This window comes from Corythoichthys intestinalis, chromosome 12 (genome assembly GCF_030265065.1).
Source record: "Corythoichthys intestinalis isolate RoL2023-P3 chromosome 12, ASM3026506v1, whole genome shotgun sequence".
NCBI classification, from domain to species: domain Eukaryota; kingdom Metazoa; phylum Chordata; class Actinopteri; order Syngnathiformes; family Syngnathidae; genus Corythoichthys; species Corythoichthys intestinalis.
In genome coordinates this window covers 16,486,461-16,506,160 of record NC_080406.1, presented here as the reverse complement: position 1 = coordinate 16,506,160, position 19,700 = coordinate 16,486,461, and the positions used below count along the sequence as shown (strand labels likewise).

Sequence of the window (19,700 nt, the reverse complement as noted above, 5' to 3'; positions counted from 1 at the left end):
AGGATACTGATTTCGGCCGCTTGTGTTTGGGATCTCGTTCGTTCAGTCACGACCCACAGCTCGTAACCATAGGTGAGGGTAGGAACGTAGATCAACCGGTAAATAGAGAGCTTCACCTTTCGGCCCAACTCTTTCTCCACCACGACCGACTGATGCAGAGTCTGCTCGCTGCAAACGCAGAACCGATCCGCCTGTCAATCTCCTCCTTCATTTTTCGTCACTCTTGAACAAGACCCCGAGATACTTGAGCTCTTCCACTTGTGGCAGGACCTCATCTCTGACCCGGTTGTGAGGTGGCTCAGTGGTAGAGTAGTTGTCCCCCCAATACAGAGGTTGTGGGTTCAATTCTTCGCCCTGATGAACTCTAAGTGTCCTTGAGCAAGATACTGAGCCCCATGTTGCTCCTAGTGCTGCGTCACCAGTAGGTGGATGGTGAGATAGTGTAAAGCGCTTTGAGTGCCTTGAAAGGTGGAAAAGCGCTATATAAGTATGACACCATTTACTGGTTGGAGCATTCCACCCTTGCCCGACTGAGGACCATTGTCTCAGATTTGGAGGTGCTGCGAAGAAAAAGAAAAAACTTTTTTGCTTTTTTGTACACTTATTTTTTTGCAATCACCTAGTTTTCCACTCAAAATTATTGGGATGATTTTTTTCCACGTATGGTTTGAGTTCATCTTCCTCTAGAATGCAAGTGGTTAAGACTTTTAATAAATAAACAGATGGACAGGATAATAAAATTGTAAAATAAATACATAAAAATTATATAAAGAAAAAATATTCTTTTTTTGTGTATGCGAGTAGTTAAGACCTTTAATAAATAAACAGATGGACAGGATATTAAAATTGTAAGATAAATACAGAGAAATTATATAAAGAAAAAATATTCTTTTTTTTTGTGTAGTTTATCACTGTTCATCTGTTCACTGTTCATTTTTGTCGTCACAAAGTTCCTATCTATGTATCTCAAAATTATTTTGATTTATTTTTTTCCTCTAGTGTTTGAGTTTACTTATAACAACTCATCTTCCTCCATAATGCAAGTGGTGTGGTCCTCTAACGTTAGATTCATACTGCAGGTCTTAATGCACAATTCCGATTTTTTTTGGGCGAGCCGCAAAAAACGCGCAAAACAATGTGAATATAATATATATAGAGTATATAATTATTTTTTTTGCTGTATTCCCTCGTTTTCTGCGGTTTTTGCAGAAGAGCGGGGAATACCGTGAATTCTTTTTTTCGCTGTATTACCTCGTTTTTCGCATTTTGCGCGGAAAAGCGGGGAATAGTGAAAATTTTTTCATTGTATTCTCTCGGTTTTTTTGCGGTTTTCGTGGAAAAGCGGGGGAATACAGTAAAAAATATTCCGCTGTATTCCTTTGTTTTTCGCAGTTTTCACAGAAATTCAGGGGAATACCGTGATTTTTTTCCCCCGCTGAATTCCCTCGTTTTTCGCGTTTTGCGGGGAAAAGCTGGGGAATAGTGAATTTTTTTTTCGTTGTATTCCCTCGTTTTTTGCGGCTTTTGCAGAAAAGCAGGGAACACAATTAAAAAAAAATTTGTAGCTGTATTTCCTCGTTTTTTGCGGTTTTCGCGGAAAAGCGGGGGAATATAGTGACAATTTTTTTTTTTATGTATTCCCTCGTTTTTCACGGTTTTCGCGGAAAAGCGGGGGAATATAGTAAAGCGGGGGAATATAGTGACGATTTTTTTTCGCTGTATTCCCTTGTTTTTCGCGGAAAAGCGGGGGAATATGGTGACGATTTTTTTCGCTGCATTCCTTCGTTTTTCGTGGTTTTCTTATAAACCGCAAAAAGTGTGGGAATAAAAATGAGGGAGTACAGGGGAAAAAAATTCACTATATTCCCCCGCTTTTCACGGTGTTAGTCCGAGTTACGCCAAACTGCGGGGGCCCATTCAATCCTGCTTGCAGGCCTACTTTTTTTATGACTGTTGTCAAGCCCGTCTCTTCCCAAAAAGTTCAAGCTAGGGGCTAACGCTAATGTACAGCTCCATCGCTGCCGTCCTACATGCCTCTCCCGCTTTGCTAACATAATTGCTGCATGAATTCCGATTTGGGAGACTTGACAGTTCAGACTGCCACCACATTCTGGAAAAATGTGGCCCAGATCGGATTTGAAATGGTCACCTTCTATGCAACTTGTCAAGTTCAGACCGTCAAGTTAATGCCTTGCTCGAGTTGAAAAAAAAACACGAAAAAAAAAGATTTGTGCATTACGACCTGCAGTATGAACCTAGCCTAAGATTATTTCATTTCCCATGAAACAGCCTGCTCGCTAACGGTTGGTTTACATGGTGACGCGGCGACACCAAGATGCAACAGTTGTGTTGCAGAATGGCCTCGCTTTTACATGGTGACGGCAAAAATGGAAGACGAAAACGCAAACTTTTGATTCCGGCCTGCAAAGCAGAAAGATTCAATTGCATGGCTTGCTCCGCAACCTCATAAATGGAAAGCTCTCGCTCCGATGACGTCAGCACTCACACGTCATGGGCATGCGCAGCGCTGCTACCAAACATTCAAAACAGCAAACATGGCAGAACATCGGCTTTAATTTGCTGTTTCAATAATAATTTTAATTTAAATGTTTTTAATTTTTGCACTTTTGTGCCTTTTGGAGCAAAAGAAATAAAAACCGTGGACGCCATTGCTTGGAGTGGGTTATTCTCCCCTCTGTTATTTTCCAGGCCTAGGAGGTTGTTGTCAAGGAAGTGCCTCATTGGCTTTCGCCTTGTAAGACTACACTGCCCCCTAAGGCCTGGCATGAATACTACATCGTTTTCACGCGGACGTTCACGTCGGTGACCGACAAATCCTCTCACTTCTGACTTGTTTGTACACAAATGCACACACTGGCTCACACTCAACATGCACAGCATGATCAGTGTCATTAGCGCTCGTTAATTAAAGCTGTGTGTGTGTTGTACCTGCTCAGCTCTTTGCTAATGAGCTAACTCAATCAAGCACCTGCTAGGATTGGGCCCCAAATAGACAAACACACCTGTGTCCCTGAGTGCACTCTAGCCGTAGATGAGCGCTTGTTATTAGCAGGCCTGTCTTGTGTCCAGTATGTTATCGATGGCTGTCAACCCCCCCCAGTCAAAATGAATTGTACGTCTGTTGCTGTCAATGGTAGCCAATGAGCTGAGAATACTATTCAGGTTAAAGGTTACATTTTGAATAGAAAAATGCCAGTTAATCAAGACTAGAACTCACAGACAGGCTATATCCCACGTTAAGGTCTGCACACTGAGTGTGCATTGGAAGGCCAGTTATGTCACTAGACTGCGCTAAGACTGCAACATTGCAGTCTGCTTTTTTTCCCCCCAGCTTGTCGTGTTTTTTTTCTCCACAGCTTACCAACTGTTGTTACTAATTGCACACAATTACAATTACAGTAACCATGTCCCTTGTAAAAACATCATAGTGCTAAATAAACATTCATATATCATTGTATGTCAGTATGAAAGCAAGCACATATGTTGGTACTGTTTTTCATTAATGGGGGTGCTATTTTTCTAAAGCTTTAGGTAATTTTTGGATTCTGCACCCTAAAATTTGTTTTTTAAAAAAAAAACTGCAAAAACAGCAGTCAGACTATATTCATAAGAATGCTTTTTGTACTAATATCTGGAATGTTCCAGCAAGAAAGTTGTCAAAAACATCAACATCGCTTTGTATTGTTATTATTGCTTTAGGTGAAAAGGAACCGATTGTTTTAAATACAGTTGGGCAAATAAGTCAACATGTCAACATGGGTAAACCTTAACCATGAGAGACAGAATGTGGAAAAAAAACCACAGAAAATCACATTGTTTGATTTTTAAAGAATTTATTTGCAAATCATGGTGGAAAATAAGTATTTGGTCAATACCAAAAGTTCATTCCAATACTTTGTTATGTACCCTTTGTTGGCAATAACGGAAGCCAAATGTTTTCTGTAACTCTTCACAAGCTTTTCATACACTGTTGCTAGTATTTTGGCCCATTCCGCCATGCAGATCTCCTCTGGAGCAGTGATGTTTTGGGGCTGTCGTTGGGCAACACGGACTTTCAACTCCCTCCACAGATTTTCTATGTGGCTGAGATCTGGAGACTGGCTAGGCCACTCCAGGACCTTGAAATTCTTCTTACGAAGCCACTCCTTTGTTGCACTGGCTGTGTGTTTGGGATCATTGTCATGCTGAAAGACCCAGCCACGTCTCATCTTCAATGCCCTTGCTGATGGAATGAGATTTTCACTCAAAATCCCTCGATACATGGCCCCATTCATTCTTTCCTTTACACAGATCAGTCGTCCTGGTCCCTTTGCAGAAAAACAGGCCCAAAGCATGATGTTTCCACCCCCCTGCTTCACAGTGGGTATGGTTTTCTTCAGATGCAATTCAGTTTTCTTTCTCCTCCAAACACGAGAACCTGTGTTTCTACCAAAGAGTTCTACTTTGGTTTCATCTGACCATAACACATTCTCCCAGTCCTCTTCTGGATCATCCAATTGCTCTCTCGTGAACCGCAGACGGGCCTGGACGTGTACTGGCTTCAGCAGGGGGACACGTCTGGCAGTACAGGATTTGAGTCCCTGGCGGTGCATTGTGTTGCTAATAGTAGCCTTTGTTACTGAGGTCCCAGCTCTCTGTAGGTCATTCACTAGGTCTCCCCGTTTGGTTCTGGGATTTTTGCTCACCGTTCTTGTTATCATTTTGACACCACGGGGTGACATCTTGCAGGGAGCCCCAGATCGAGGGCGATTATCAGTGGTCTTGTATGTCCTCCATTTTCTTATAATCGACAGCTCTTTGGTCTTGGCCATAGTGGAGTTTGGAGTGTGACTGACTGAGATTGTGGACAGGTGTCTTTTATACCGATAATGAGTTAAAACAGGTGCCATGATACAGGTAACGAGTGGAGCCTCGTTAGACCTCGTTTGAAGAAGTTAGACCTCTTTGACAGCCAGAAATCTTGCTTGTTTGTAGGTGACAAAATGTTTATTTTCCACTCTAATTTGGAAATAAATTCTTCCAAAATCAAACAATGTGATTTTCTGTTTTTTCCCACATTCTGTCTCTCATGGTTGAGGTTTACTCATGTTGACAATTAAAGGCCTCTCTAATCTTTTCAAGTAGGAGAACTTGCACAATTGGTGGTTGACTAAATACTTATTGGGCCCACTCTATGTACTTATCGTGAATCAAAACATACCTGACTTTGTAATATTGGCTAATATTTTATCATCAAAATTCAAATTTATTTATATAGCCCTTTACAAAACCCGAAAGGTCCCCAAAGTGCTTTACAACAAAGAAAAACATGGCTCATTGTAAATAAAAGGCAGGAAAGTATTATACAATGACATTAAGAAAAAAAGAAAAGAAACCAAACAACGCATCACGATAAAAGTCAGACAGCAAATAAAACAATAAAACAGATAAAATCCGAAAACATTATAAACCCTTAGGACATAAAACCAGGCTACACTAATCTGAGGGAAAGGCGAGTCTAAAAAGGTGTGTCTTTAACCGAGATTTCAAAAGGCCTAAATTTGTAGTGGTGCGGATTTTAGGGGGAAGACTATTCCACAACTTGGGGGCAGCAACCGCAAAAGATCGGTCTCCCCACTGTTTAAGTTTGGACCTCGAAACGTGCAAATGAAGTTGGTCGGTAGACGGAAGAGTCCTGCCAGATTTACGGATGGTTAAAATTTCCGATAAGTAAAAAGGAGCCTGGCCATTAATAGAAATAAAAACAAACAGTAAAAGTTTGAAATCAATTCTAAAATGGACTGGAATCCAGTGGAGCGATGATAGCACGGGGGTAATATGTTCATGTCTAGGTGTATCTGTTAAAAATCGAAAAATTCTGTACCATATTGTATAGCGATGCACGATAATATCGCTCACCGATAATTATCGGCCGATAATGGCAATTATGACGTCACACAGATAATCCAGATAAAACGAAATTCAGTCGATAATGCAATCCGATAATTATATACTTGATTTAGCCTCCAAATGTGCGCAATCAACAGTTTTGTCCAATTCTGCTAGTTTTAAGGAGATGTTTTTGCATTGTAGTAATGTGATATATGTTAGGAATGGCTTACTTTTAAAGGCATTTTTGTGCAACTTGAGTGTTTACTCTCGAAGTAATTGTTGCCAAAAGCTTACCATTACACAATGTCATTGCCATTGTTTAGATGTTGGAATTTACTACGTGTTCACATTTGATGTGGAAAAAAATAGCACTAAATTACATTTTTGCACAGTAACATTTGATCTTTGAATACTTTAAAATTTTACATACATATTTGAATAGAATTATCGGCGTGACATTATCGGTTATCGGGTGGAAGGGGCAGGAAATTATCGGTTATCGATATCGGTTGAAAAATGTATTATCGTGCATCACTAATATTGTATTTTCGTGGAATTAGTAATTTACACCTCTACGAAAAAATCTTGCATGTTCTGATTCCATGAAAAGATATCCATCATTCATGTTAAAGTTGTTTCCTGGAGTTAAAGCATATGACATTTCTATCTCATTTAAAACTTGTGACTTCCCCTGAAGATCTTAACAAACACAAAGCAAAGACTTTTGTTCCACTCCTTCCTGTGCTGAGAACTATAGTTTAACTCCTGGTACACTTCCTGTGTGTCGTCAACAACACAAAGACCCTCTGGTGCGCACAGTGTATGAAGAGGCCGTCTACCACTTCTATTCATTTGACTTCTTGTGCAGTTGTGTCAATTCTATCCCATTCGGGCCCCCTGGGTTTCAAATTGTGTTTGTGTTTTGGTGTGAAAGCTCGAGCTTCTCCATGTACAATGGCCAGTTGTTAAGAGTGACTTGTGTACATTCCAGCTGTGTGTCAACATGAGCAACGAGCGACTGAGGCACTACGTTTCCGAGGTGCTATTCCGGCAGGAGCGGGCAGAGTGTCTGCAGGAGGGCGTCGCCGTGGAGACCGTGCCATCCCCTGGCAACCAGACGTCGGCTATGGACTTTTTTTTCCAGGTACTGGCAGATCAGGAAGGGTTGGCAGCGATCATTCAAATGGATTGGACGTCTATTGTCGTCAGTTAGGAGGATCAGAAATGACAAAATTCATTCATTCATCCTGTTCCGTCATTCTCACGAGGGTCGTGAGGGTGCTGGACCCTATACCAGCATGTATGGGCAGTAGACGGGGTACACTCTGAATTAGTTGCCAGGCAATCACAGAGACAAAGGGACAAACAACCAATCACGCACAAAATCATACCTAGGCACTATTTGAAGTGGTCAGTCAGCCTATCCTGCATGTTTTTTGGGGATGTGGGAGGAGACGGTAGTACTTGGAGAAAACCCATACAGTCGCTGGGAGAACATGCAAATTCTAGACAAGAATAGTGGAGCCCGGGTTTATACCCTCAATCTCGGAACTATGAGGTGCAGAAGCTACCGACTCATCCGCCATGCAGCCGTGACAACATTCAATAATACATTATTAGTTGGCGGGTAATGATGGCGATAGATTTCCAATCTATTTGAACTGGGACGAGGGCGTAGGTTTGGTCTCAACATATGGTAGGGATGATATAACAGCATAACCTGCATGTACGCTTTTTGCCCGGGATGGGACATTAATAAGACTAAACAGATTGGGTGAACGTGGGTCAAGGCTACATTTCTCACGAATATTAACCTAATTAATTGATATGCTAAATCAGGGGTGCTCATTACGTCGATCACGATGAACCAGTTGATCGCAACGCTAGTGTGTGTACCTTGCGGCATCCCAAAAAATAAAAAATAAAAAAAAACTTTTTTTTTTATTAATGTACGTAGTTAATTATGATTATGTTGTATGTTGTGTTGTGTGAGCAACATATGAGGTTATGCAGCACCCGTCTCTCTCCAAGCAGCTTCTTGCACACATTTTTCTGGTTCTATAGTTTCCAGCAGAGTTCACTACATTTCTCATAGTTTAATTAACATTAACAGTAGAAAACACAAACAGAAGGACACTTCTAAGCAGCTTCCTACTCGGGTTTTGCAGGTTAGCAAGTTCACACAGTTTAATGTTATGCTAACTCTGATGCAGTTCATACTTTTAGTAGAAAAAATAGTGGTGTGTTTCCCACCTCCATAACATTGGCATCTTTTTAAATTACACACAGTGGCTGCTGCTGGCAAAAAAAAAAAAACTTCTAATATCCCTTGTCTTCGAAGGGGCGGAGGAGGAAGCATGTTGTCGACATGTATTTCTGTTGGGGCTGTGTGAGTGTGAGCGTGCGTGTGTATGTCGGGGGTGGGTCAAGTCATCAGCCAATCAAACGTGCGTTTGAGGGGGATAAAAATTGACCGGCGCATTGAGCAAGTGAAAAAGGGTAAATGTAAGTTTAAACATAATGAAATAATTCTCTTAATAATGGTGGGGTCAATTCTATCCTTACAACATATGGGAAGACAATCTAAAATACCTGTATAACTGAACTCATTATATAATGCATATAAGATTGCTTAAAGGTTGGTAGGGACAATTTGAGCATCCTGAAAAGTTGGTAGTGTTACGTCCCTACCGTCCCTATGCAAACCTACGCCCTTGGACTGGGATGACTGTTATTACGTTATTATATTTTACTGACTTTGACGACACAAGCCATCCAATCCAATTTGACGATCACTGCCAGCTGCCCCCCGCTGAAATGGATTGGACGTCTAGTGCTGTCAATGGCAGCCACTAAGTTAATGAACGTATTTTTTCTGACATGGACATATTGAGCTAATAAGCCTGAAAAATGTTTAGCTTTTTTTTTTCTTTCCATAGTTGATTTTATTACCATGTCATTACTGTAATTACATACATTAAATAAATTACATGTTTAAAATATTCTACTTGCTTCCTCTCCAAAATCAAATTTAAACTCAGTACCCACAATGCACTTCAGCAGTGCTCAGACGATCCCATCGCTGCCAGTCCTCCCCGTCCAAATGTATTGGGCATCTATTGCTGTCATTTGCACTGAAACATGATAAATGTCATACGTCTCAGTTTAAATGGATTTGATGTCTACAACTATCAATGGCAATGAATGAGTTAAATAAATTACTAAATTACATTAACAAATATTTCAGTATATATTCATTTCAAGATTTATAAATAGGTATTTATATATTTCATTATTTATTCATTTAGATATTTAATTTTAATGATTTTTTTTTTATTTCAACATGTATTTTTGCCCTTTATTTTTCTCAACATTTCATTTATTTGAATTTTTATTTACGTCAATGTTTATTTATTTTAAGTTTTATTTATACATTGAAATTTTCGCTTTTATGATCCAGAAGCCTCAAGGACTGCTCAGCGTTTTGGACGAAGAGAGCCAGAGTCTGCGGCCGACAGAGCAGAACCTCTACAAGAGGCTGTCGTCCCAGCTGGAGTCCAACCGCACTCACGGCCTCTCCTTCACCACCAAGGATGGCAACGGAAACCCCCCACCCAAGGATCAGGGACCTACCTTCACCGTCCGACACTATACCGGACAGGTCAGAAAAATGAAATGCCAGGCCAGAGGGTTACTTTTTTTTTTTATAGATAGATTTGGTTAAGTTGTCTGTCTATGTTCAAGATAACGCAAGAACAAATAAAGGTATTATCGTCAAACTTGCAGGACATGTTTGTATAATGAAACGGAAGACCTGATTACATTTTGGGGTAATGAGGTCAAAGGTCACAGAGGCCGGAAAAGGAATTTTATGATTAATTGATAACAGATTAGCCTATATAACTAAAATTTATAGGGTAAGTGATATGATATGATGAGAAATGAAAATGATATGATGAGAAATGAAAAGGTCATAGGTCAAGGAATAGCTTCACACAATATATCGAAAGAATATTGACCCAGCGATAATGGCATGTGCAATATGCGTATCGCAATACACTTATACGTGAAGATTCTGCTGATTACTCAAGTTTAACTGACTCTAATCGACCATAAATGTGCATTGTCATCCACCTCACTAGTTGCTGTTTTGCTTTTAGCTAGTGCAGGGGTCGGCAACCTTTAAACTCAATGAGCCATTTTGACAGGGTTTCAGTGGAGCCGCACATACAGTACATATAGACATATATTCTGTGTTGCATGTTTGACTCATTTTAGTAGGCTTTGCGCCTGTGAATAGTGCAAAGACTTGTGGGTACAGCTTCTGAGTGACAAAAGTAACTTTACATAGTTGGTGAATTCATGAGCTGCATGAGTGAACTATGTAAGGCCGTGATTCCTATTTGCGTACACCTTCTGAGTGACAACTGGAACTTTATGTAGTTGGTGAATTCATACATGAGTGTTCTGTTGACAAACTCGCAAAACAATGAACCTGTTCTGATCTGCCGATTAAAAGGAAGTTAAAATTCTTAATTAAATCTCACAAGCGCCAGATTAAGTTTTGGAACAATCATTTATTCAATATAATACTGAGCCACATTAGAGGCTTCAAAGAGCTGCATGCGGCTCCAGAGCCACAGGTTGCAGACCACTGAGCTAGTGCAATCATGTACATAATTTGGCACTAACGCATAATATTATGAAGGACCGGGAATGCCAAAATTACATATGGTAAATACTAGGGCTGTCAAAATTATCGCGTTAACGGGCGGTAATTATTTTTTAAAATTAATCACGTTAAAATATTTGACGCAATTAACTCACATGCCCCGTTCAAACAGATCAAAATGACAGCACACTGTCATATCCACTTGTTACTTGTGTTTTTCGTCTCCCTCTGCTGGCGCTTTGGTGCGACTGATTTTATGGGTCTAAGCACCATTGTGTAATTATTGACATCAACAATAGCGAGCTACTAGTTTATTTTTTGATTAAAAATTTTACAAATTTTATAAAAACAAAACATTAAGAGGGGTTTTAATATAAAAATTCTATAACTTGAACTAACATTTATCATTTAAGAACTACAAGTTTTTCTATCCATGGATCGCTTTAACAATGTTAATGTTAATGCCATCTTGTTGATTTATTGTTATAATAAACAAATACAGTACTTATGTACAGTATGTTGAATGTATATATCCGTCTTGTGTCTTATCTTTCCATTCCAACAATAATTTACAGGAAAATATGGCATATTTTATAGATGGTTTGAATTGTGATTAATTACGATTAATTAATTTTTAAGCTATAATTAACTCGATTAAAAATTTTAATCGTTTTACAGCCCTAGTAAATACCTAATAAAATAGTAATATATGTCATTAAATATGTTGTTTTAGTGTCTATATATTCATTTCAAGATTGTTATACATTTCCATAAAAAATAAAAAATAAAAAGAAATGACTAAATAAACAATGAAATAAATACCGTATTGGCCTGAATATAAGATGGTGTTTTTTGCATTGAAATAACACTGAAAAAGAGGGGGTCGTCTTATATTCGCGGTCTAGACATTATACCCATTCACGACGCCAGATGGCGTCAGATATCATTGAAGCGATGTTCTGTCATGACAGATCTCAGCTACTCTCCCCACTCACAACGCTAGATGGCGCCAGATATCATTGAAGCAATGTTCTGTCATGACAGATCTCAGCTACTCTTTATTTATTTTATTGCAATGTTTTTCCTTATCCAGATTTGTTTTAAGACTACAGTTACAGTTAGACTTCACTTTGATGGTTAATGCAGTTATTGCAATTTTGTTGTTTAATCACAATAGATTGATTTATTTACATTTCAAAAACCAGAAGCAATTCATTTATGAATGTGATTGCACTTTAGTTTACATATTTAAAGGCAAAATAACATGCTTTTTCTCTCAAACATATTGTTATAATCATTTGTTTCAGATGCACTATAATTATTTTCTATATAAAAAAATAATTTGGTGTTCAAAATTCAAACTTGAGTCTTGAAAAAGAGGGGGTATTGTTATAATCAGGGCCGTCATATATTCGGGACAATATGGTACTTAACTGTTATTGAGGCTTATATTAAAGACCAGGCATGTGAAAATTAATTCATGTCTGCCAACAACACGATACACATCCAAGTAATTTAAACTCAGAGGACCGACTTTGAATGCTCATGTTTTAGCGTCATTGACATTTGTCTACATCTTATTCATTTTGACTGTGAGAGACATTTGCCCCCTCCCAGTAAAATGGATTGTACACCTAGCACTGTCAAAGGCAGTCAAAGAGTTAATGCATTTAAAAATATATATTTGTCAATATTTCAGTATTTATTTCAACCTCTAATCAAACATTTCTCTTTGTTTATTTAAATTTATTTATTTCAATTTGTTTCTTCCCATGCTTCTTTATATTAACATGTACCGGTAGATCAGAATACATACGGACTGCTTATTTTGCCATATCAATTTTGTGTGAGTGTTAGTTAATACAAATATCATTTGTTTCAAATTCTCAGCAATTTAAAACATATCTTTCGAATCCTTATTAATAAAATGATCCCGTTTGTATTTAATTCATATTTACAATTGGTGGTATATAGTCATAATTCTAATACTTTTGTGATGCCGTCCTTTCATCTGTTATGCACAATAGTTTGAAAGCATTTTTTCCCTCTTGCTCTGACCTAGGCTTTCTTTAAATTGCAATAATAAAGAGGCTGCAACTCATTAAAAAAAAACATGTTCCATTTGCACCAGCATTATAAAAGAATGAATAAGAACATCATTTTCTATTAACTCAGTGGCTGCCATAGACGGTGATAGACGAACTAGATCAGGTCAAAAAATGAACTCTTTTTATATTAACCTCACAGTAACTGTGGCATAGTAGCACTCACTAACTACTTAAATGTTATTTCATAAATGGAATCACTGGCCTATGTTGACAATAGTAATTGTGTGTTTTTCTTTTTTTGTTTCAGATAGCGTATGACCTCACAGGCTCGCTCATGAAAAACAAGGACTCCCTTCCTCAGAACATCTTGTTTACGATGAAGTGTGAGTACACGTATGAGCACATTGTTGCGTCAGCGCATACTCCATCACAAAGATCCACTCATGTCTAAAGCAACAGCGCTCCAAAACACTCAGTGTCTGAGTGCGCGCTGTCTGTGTGCGCGTATTGTCGAGGAAGGTGCCAGATGTGAGGTGTCGCCGTTCAGAGGACACAGACCAGCCGTTGTGGGACTGCCAGGCGCACTCGGCGGACGGACGCCTAATTGCGATAATTTCCATGATGTGGCTAATCTTCTAAAGGCCCGGCCTTCATTCACACTTGGCCCTTGTCCCTCCTCGCTGTGACCTGGCGTCCAAATCGCAAACAGACTAGGCTAACACAATGCAGAGGTTACATAGGGACATATTTGGCACGTTTCTCTATCCCAATTTTGCCTTATTTTTATAAGTATTTGAGCCACATTAAATATTTAAAATTGTAATAAAGCTGGTTAAGACATTGTTTAAACAAAATCCACTAGTAGCATCATGACAATTCTAACAGCAGAAGAATAAGGTTAAAAATATTCAGATAAATATGACACGAAAGGAAGTGGAAGCAGAACATTTTTTTAGAGAATTGCAACATACTACCGTAATTTTTGGACTATTAGCCGCTACTTTTTTCCCTTCATTTTGAATCCTGCGGTTTATAGTCCAGTGCGGCTTATTTGTTGATTAATTTGGGTTAATAGGCAACACATCCCTCCAAGTATGCATTGCAGCGCTACAGATTTAAATAACAGTCAAAATTCATGTTCTATGCTAATTATTTATTCAGTTACAGTTCCAGTGTTTTAATTAATTGCTTGTTATGGTATTTGGTAACACTTCATTTGACACCCGCGTCATAAAACCATCATAATTATGACATGACACTATAATAGGCATTACTGAATGCTTATGACAGATGTCATTAACTGTCATCCGGCCAACTATGTTACTAACGCCGTTTATGTCCAGCTCTGATGTTTTACATCCATTCAAGAGTGACATAATTTGCCCGAAGACACTAAATGACATCAGTTATAAGCATTCATTAATAGTCGTCATGACAGTGTCATGTCATAATTATGATTGTCTAATGACAGTCTTGAGGCGCCACTGTCAGATAAAGTGTTACCAAATACCATAACTAACAATTAATGAAATAATTGGAACAGTAACTGAAAAAATAATGAGCACAGAACATGAATTTTGATATTTACATCTGTAGTGCTGCAATACATGCTAGGAAGCATGTTGGACGACTACAGTGTTGACAGCAGGTGGCAAAAGAGGTTGGCTGTCTCCCCCAAAGGAGCAGTGATGGCTAAATGAAGCTTCTTGAAGCAATGAAGCTTTGAAGCCAATTTGTTCAAAGCTTCATGGTGGTGCCGCTCTCAAATAAAGTGTTCTCGGTTAACATATTTTTGTGTACACATCCCATAATACAGTGAAGACAGCTGCGGCTTATAGTCCGGTGTGGCTTATCTGTTAACAGATGCTGTTTTCGTATCACCTTTTGTGAATGGCGGCTTATAGTCAGGTGCGCCGTATAGTGCGAAAATTATGGTAATCTGGTGTAGAGCTGCAGCTATCGCATATTTTAGTAATTGAGTATTCTACTGAAAATTCCATCGTTTAATCGAGTAATTGGATAAAATATTTTTTTTTAGGTAAAGAACAATTATAAATATACTGTACATAATAAAACAAGACATTTTCCTAATATTGAACTATTTTTGACAGTCTTTATTTTAGATGTACATTGTTGAAAACAGCCAACATTTGAATCTCAAATGTGACTCGAAAAACCTCAACAAATTCCCGGCTTACACTCAAAAAACTTAAGATCTTATAAAGAAATTTCTTATTTCTTACATGAATATGTCATTAGCTTGATCACACACACTTAAAAGGTGTTTTTTCCCCACGTGTTTCAATTGAATTTCCATTTGTCTCAAGCTCCTTTCAAGTTTTAGTTAAGTTTTAAGTTAGTCTAAATTGTAAGTCCTGATAAGATTTTGAGTTTTTGCAGTGTTCAAAATAAATGTTTGATACTTACTGTATTGTGGCACATTAGGGACAAGTGCTACTTGGTGTTTTATCCATCAGTGACTACAACTCTAAAATTAACAGTTAGCTTTATTATGTTTTTTATTTTACACCCTCATCACTCTACAGTGCTGTGTTTTTACAGATTAAATAAAGCCTGTATGAAAGACACATTAGCCACGCATCAACAGTAGTCATAGTTAGTAGAAACCTAGCCCTCCGCAGGGCTAATGTTACGCTAGCAAAGTACAGTAACGTAATCTTATTTATTAGAGCTACGTTAACTTATATTTACCTTGTCCTGAGTATCGCTCCTCCGCTCTCGGAGTAAACGGGGTGCCTTCGGTGAAGCTGCAGCATTGAAGTCGTGCTGTAGTGTTATGCAAGCGCTGGCTTACAGTGAATACATGAAACAGTGTTCGCCTTGGTCTCCAGCTTGAAATGCTCCCACACTTTTGACATTTTCTGCTTTTTCTTGGCGCCTTTCTTTTCGCTTTCGTCGGCTTCTTCGGCGTCACCTCTACAGTATATTCCTGCATGGTTGAAATCAAATATATCCACCCCCTCTGTATTCTTCCTGTACGCATGTGACGTCAGCGCGTTGTGCAGCATTAAAAATAGTCCGGGCAAAACGTCATACTTAGAGCTGGCAAATTAAGCAATTCCTTGAGGCGGAGAAAATTCTTCGATCAATTTTTTTAAATCGAGTTACTCGAATTATTCGAGTATTCGTTTCAGCTCTAATCTGGTGAATCATTCTTGAATCACAATTTCATTGTCATGGTTTTAAAAGCTTTTGAGTAAGATTACAATTTAACTAGAAAATGCAATTTAGGGAGAAATTCCATGGTCAGTAAGCTCTTGTTGCACTTCTTTTTTTTTTATTTTGGGACTAGTCCGAGTCACGCCCTGTTAATTTTGTGTCACTTTCTCTTTATTTTTGGCCATTCCTGGGACATTTCTTGTTTATTTAGAGGCAGTTTCAGGTCACTTCCTGTTTATTCTGGGTAGAACCCTGTTAATAAGAGAACTAGGGCTGCAGCTATCGATTATTTTCATAGTCGATTAATTAAGTAGTTAGTTCGAATAGTAGAGTAATCGGATAAGGAACATGAACAATTAAAATACGTACCTGAGCTGAGCGTCAAACGATATAAAAAATAAATGAGGATCTACATACAACAAAAGAACCATTGGCTAACTTATATAGCAAAAGTCCGCTATCTTAAATACGATGAAATGCTAACTTTTTTGTTGTTGTTTTTTTTTTGCAATATTCTTAACAATTGGTTCAAACACATATTCCCACAAAAAATATACCTATTAACTAAATTACGAATGCAAAAGTCCGCTATCTTAAATGCTATAAAATGTTAACATTTATTTACAAGGCTCTTTTACAAATGGTTCAGACTCACGTTACCACAAAAATCGGCTAAATATACCTATAAACTAAATTATGAATGCCTTAAAAAGCATTAGCCCAAACAAAAACTTAGCTTACGTTGATCTTAACAGGGAGCAGTTGGATTCAGTCATGTGAAATGAGGCAGACCAGAGGATAGTGTATCCACCCTCATCAATAAAACTAAATGTAAACACTTTCAAAATAAACCATTACAACGCCACTTTAGTTAAACGAATACGAGAAGCAACAAATTCGAATATTTTTTTCTAATCAAATACTCGAGTTAATCGATTAATCGTTGCAGCACTAAAGAGGACATTTCTCGATCACTTCCTGTTGATTTTAGGTCACTTACTTGGTCAAGGTGTTATGCGAAGATTAAGAGGCTCAGAATTACGGCCGAAAATGTCATTGCATGTATATGACTTTCCAGCATATGAATTTAAAATTAAGACATTGCCGGTAAAATGTTGTCTATAAAAGTTGTAAAGCAATAAAACAAACAACAAAAATGAATGAAATGAACAAATATTTTTATAATGGGTTAAAATTATTTTTTAACAGATCATAGGACTTGCACCTTAGAGATTGTCATTTGCTTTGCTTAGCCAAAACCACCTGAGGACAGAAGAAACAAGATGAATATAACCTTTTTTTTCAAACCTAAGCTTTCAAACAATGACAACAACTACTGAGCGAGAACCAAGGATTGAAGATGTGGAGCATGAAATGCTGGAGAGCACCGGCAAAATGGTTAGCGGAGTTTCAGTTTGTCCCACCAAAGACGCTAATTGTACAACAGAGCCACGACTGTGCGTACCGTATTGAATGGACGACGTCCTTGGCCAAAAGCATAACTGTCCTAAGCAGACTGATTTAGAATTCCCCTAAAAAAATGGGAAACTAAAAAACTCTCATTTTCAATGTATGATTATAAATATTCCTGTCTTGAATATTCAGTTAAAAAGGATGCCGTCTCCTGTTTTGCCTGCCGCCATTTTCAAAATCACCACAGTGAGGATTTGTTTCGCGAGGGTGTAAGTGAATGGAAAAACTTTGGATATCTCTGCGAAACGCAAAAATCGGCGTCTACTTCTCCACAGAAAAACGCTCGCGCTAAAGCACGCACGCACACCCCCACACACATAGCTGGGATTCCAGTATTTACGAGCATGGGCTAAGCTACTAACCGAGCATCCATCTTGTTAATTTTATTGCTGACACCGCATTTCGGGGTCATCAACATGTTTTGCCTCCCCGCCACAAAAGTCAAACTCATACATCCCAAACATCTGAATAACGTTTTCCTTTTACAAAATAGGATAAACAACAAGACAAATGGAGCTTTTGATCGCAAAGTAACAATTTATTTACACATAAGTAAACTATTGAACTGTTGAACTATTTGCGCACATAACAACAGGGAAGGCTCTCGGCTGCTCCCGTGGCTAATCTGATGAGTACGGATCAAGATCGGTCTCACTTTTTTCATCATCTTCATCGTTGGTTTCAACTTCGGGCTAAGGAGTAACGCAACGTGAGCTCCACAGAACGCGTGTGGAACCTGACGATTTTGTGGACGTCACCGTCTGTCTCATCAAGATAGATTTTTTTGAATCCTTCTTTAACAATGGTTTCGTTTTCTTTTCAAAACACTCCTATAGTGTCGTTTGTAGGGTTGTTCCGATCATGTTTTTTTTGCTCCTGATCCGATCCCGATTGTTTTAGTTTGAGTATCTGCCGATCCCAATATTTCCCGATCCGATTGCTTTTTTTTGCTCCCGATTCAATTCCAATCATTCCCGATAATTTTTCCCAATCATATACATTTTGGCAATGCATTAAGAAAAAAATGAATAAAACTCAAACGAATATTTACATTCAACATACAGTACATAAGTACTGTATTTGTTTATTATGACAATAAATCCTCAAGATGGCATTTACATTATTAACATTCTTTCTGTGAGAGGGATCCACAGATAGAAAGACTTGTAATTCTTAAAGGATAAATGTGACTTTATATATTGTGACTAAATATTGCCATCTAGTGTATTTGTTGAGCTTTCAGTAAATAATACTGTATCCATGCCCAAATGCATGATGGGAAGTGCAACCATGACTGTGCTTAGTGCTACCAATTGATATATCTTCTCTGCGTTGGGAAATAAAATAGGGTGTTAAGAAAATATCAGTTACTACCTTGCATCCCCACATTGCTTCCCACAATATTTCTAATCGTAGGGAGAGGGATTGTAAGGCTTTAGACATTTAAAATAAAGCTCCAAAGGCTGCCAAAATTCACTCTACTCATTCTATGCTGCATTTTAGCTCTCTATATAGGTAAAACAGCGCCATTATAGATTGAGCGCGACAATGCATGAGTGGGTTGTGCAGCGCATTCATTAATTGCGTTAAATATTTTAACGTGATACATTTTTAAAAAAATTAATTACTGCCGTTATCGGAATAAATTCGATAACCCTACCTTAAGCCTAAACTAAAGACTCTGGATAAGTGTAACATATTATACATTTTTTGTAACGTTAAATGCAATTAGAAAACGATTTAATTAAAAAATATATAGTTAGCTGGGATAGGCTCCAGCACCTCCGCAACCCTCGTGAGGAAAAGCGGCATGGAAAATGAATGAATGAATAATTAAAAAAAGGCAAGTCTGATATTTTTTTGCCAATTCCGATACTTTGAAAATGACGTGATCGGACCCGATCGATCGGATGCCGATGGATCGGGATATCTCTAGTCGTTTGCCTTTTTTTTCCCGATTCACATTTTTATCAAATTCTCACGCGTCGTCACAAGATCCCTCCAACTTCCGTTTCCCGACTAATTTCCTTCACTTCCTTTCTTGCCCCGAGATAAGTTCTTACCAAATGCGCTACTGACATCCAGTGGCCAGTTTTATTGCTTTAAAATGGGTTTTGAGTTTTGTGCTTTATATTTTAGATAGATCGGAAACTATAGACGCCTCTTGTCAAAAAAAAAAAAAAAATGCAAAAGACGTATTAAATACGTTTTTGGGACACTAAAGCAATTAAAAATAGAACATATTTATACGTTTTTGGGAGCAAATTAGTTAATAATAGGCATTTCCTGGTCACCTCCTGTTGACTTTTGTTCATTTAGGGGAAAGTCTGGGTCACTTCCTATTGCTCTTGCGTTATTTCTAGGTGGTTGATTTTAGAGGAGTTTTAGGTAACGTCCCATTGAGTTTGGGTCTATTGATTGTCGCTAGCTCTCCC

General features: G+C 38.2%; 1 protein-coding gene across 5 annotated transcripts in view; it reads left to right on the top strand.

Moving 5' to 3' along the window:
• myo16 (myosin XVI) overlaps window positions 1-19,700 on the top strand; it is a 269,930-nt gene that overhangs the window by 170,690 nt on the left and 79,540 nt on the right. For 4 of the 5 annotated variants that reach the window (XR_009066237.1, XM_057851442.1, XM_057851443.1 and 1 more), the window contains exons 22-24: window positions 6,884-7,036; window positions 9,353-9,553; window positions 12,920-12,995. Coding sequence is in view for 4 of the 5 variants with exons in the window: in XM_057851442.1 (XP_057707425.1) it covers window positions 6,884-7,036; window positions 9,353-9,553; window positions 12,920-12,995 (430 nt within the window). In the remaining variant the exon portion in view is untranslated. The remainder of the gene's footprint in view (window positions 1-6,883; window positions 7,037-9,352; window positions 9,554-12,919; window positions 12,996-19,700) is intronic. The other variant, XM_057851444.1, reaches the window with a different exon arrangement.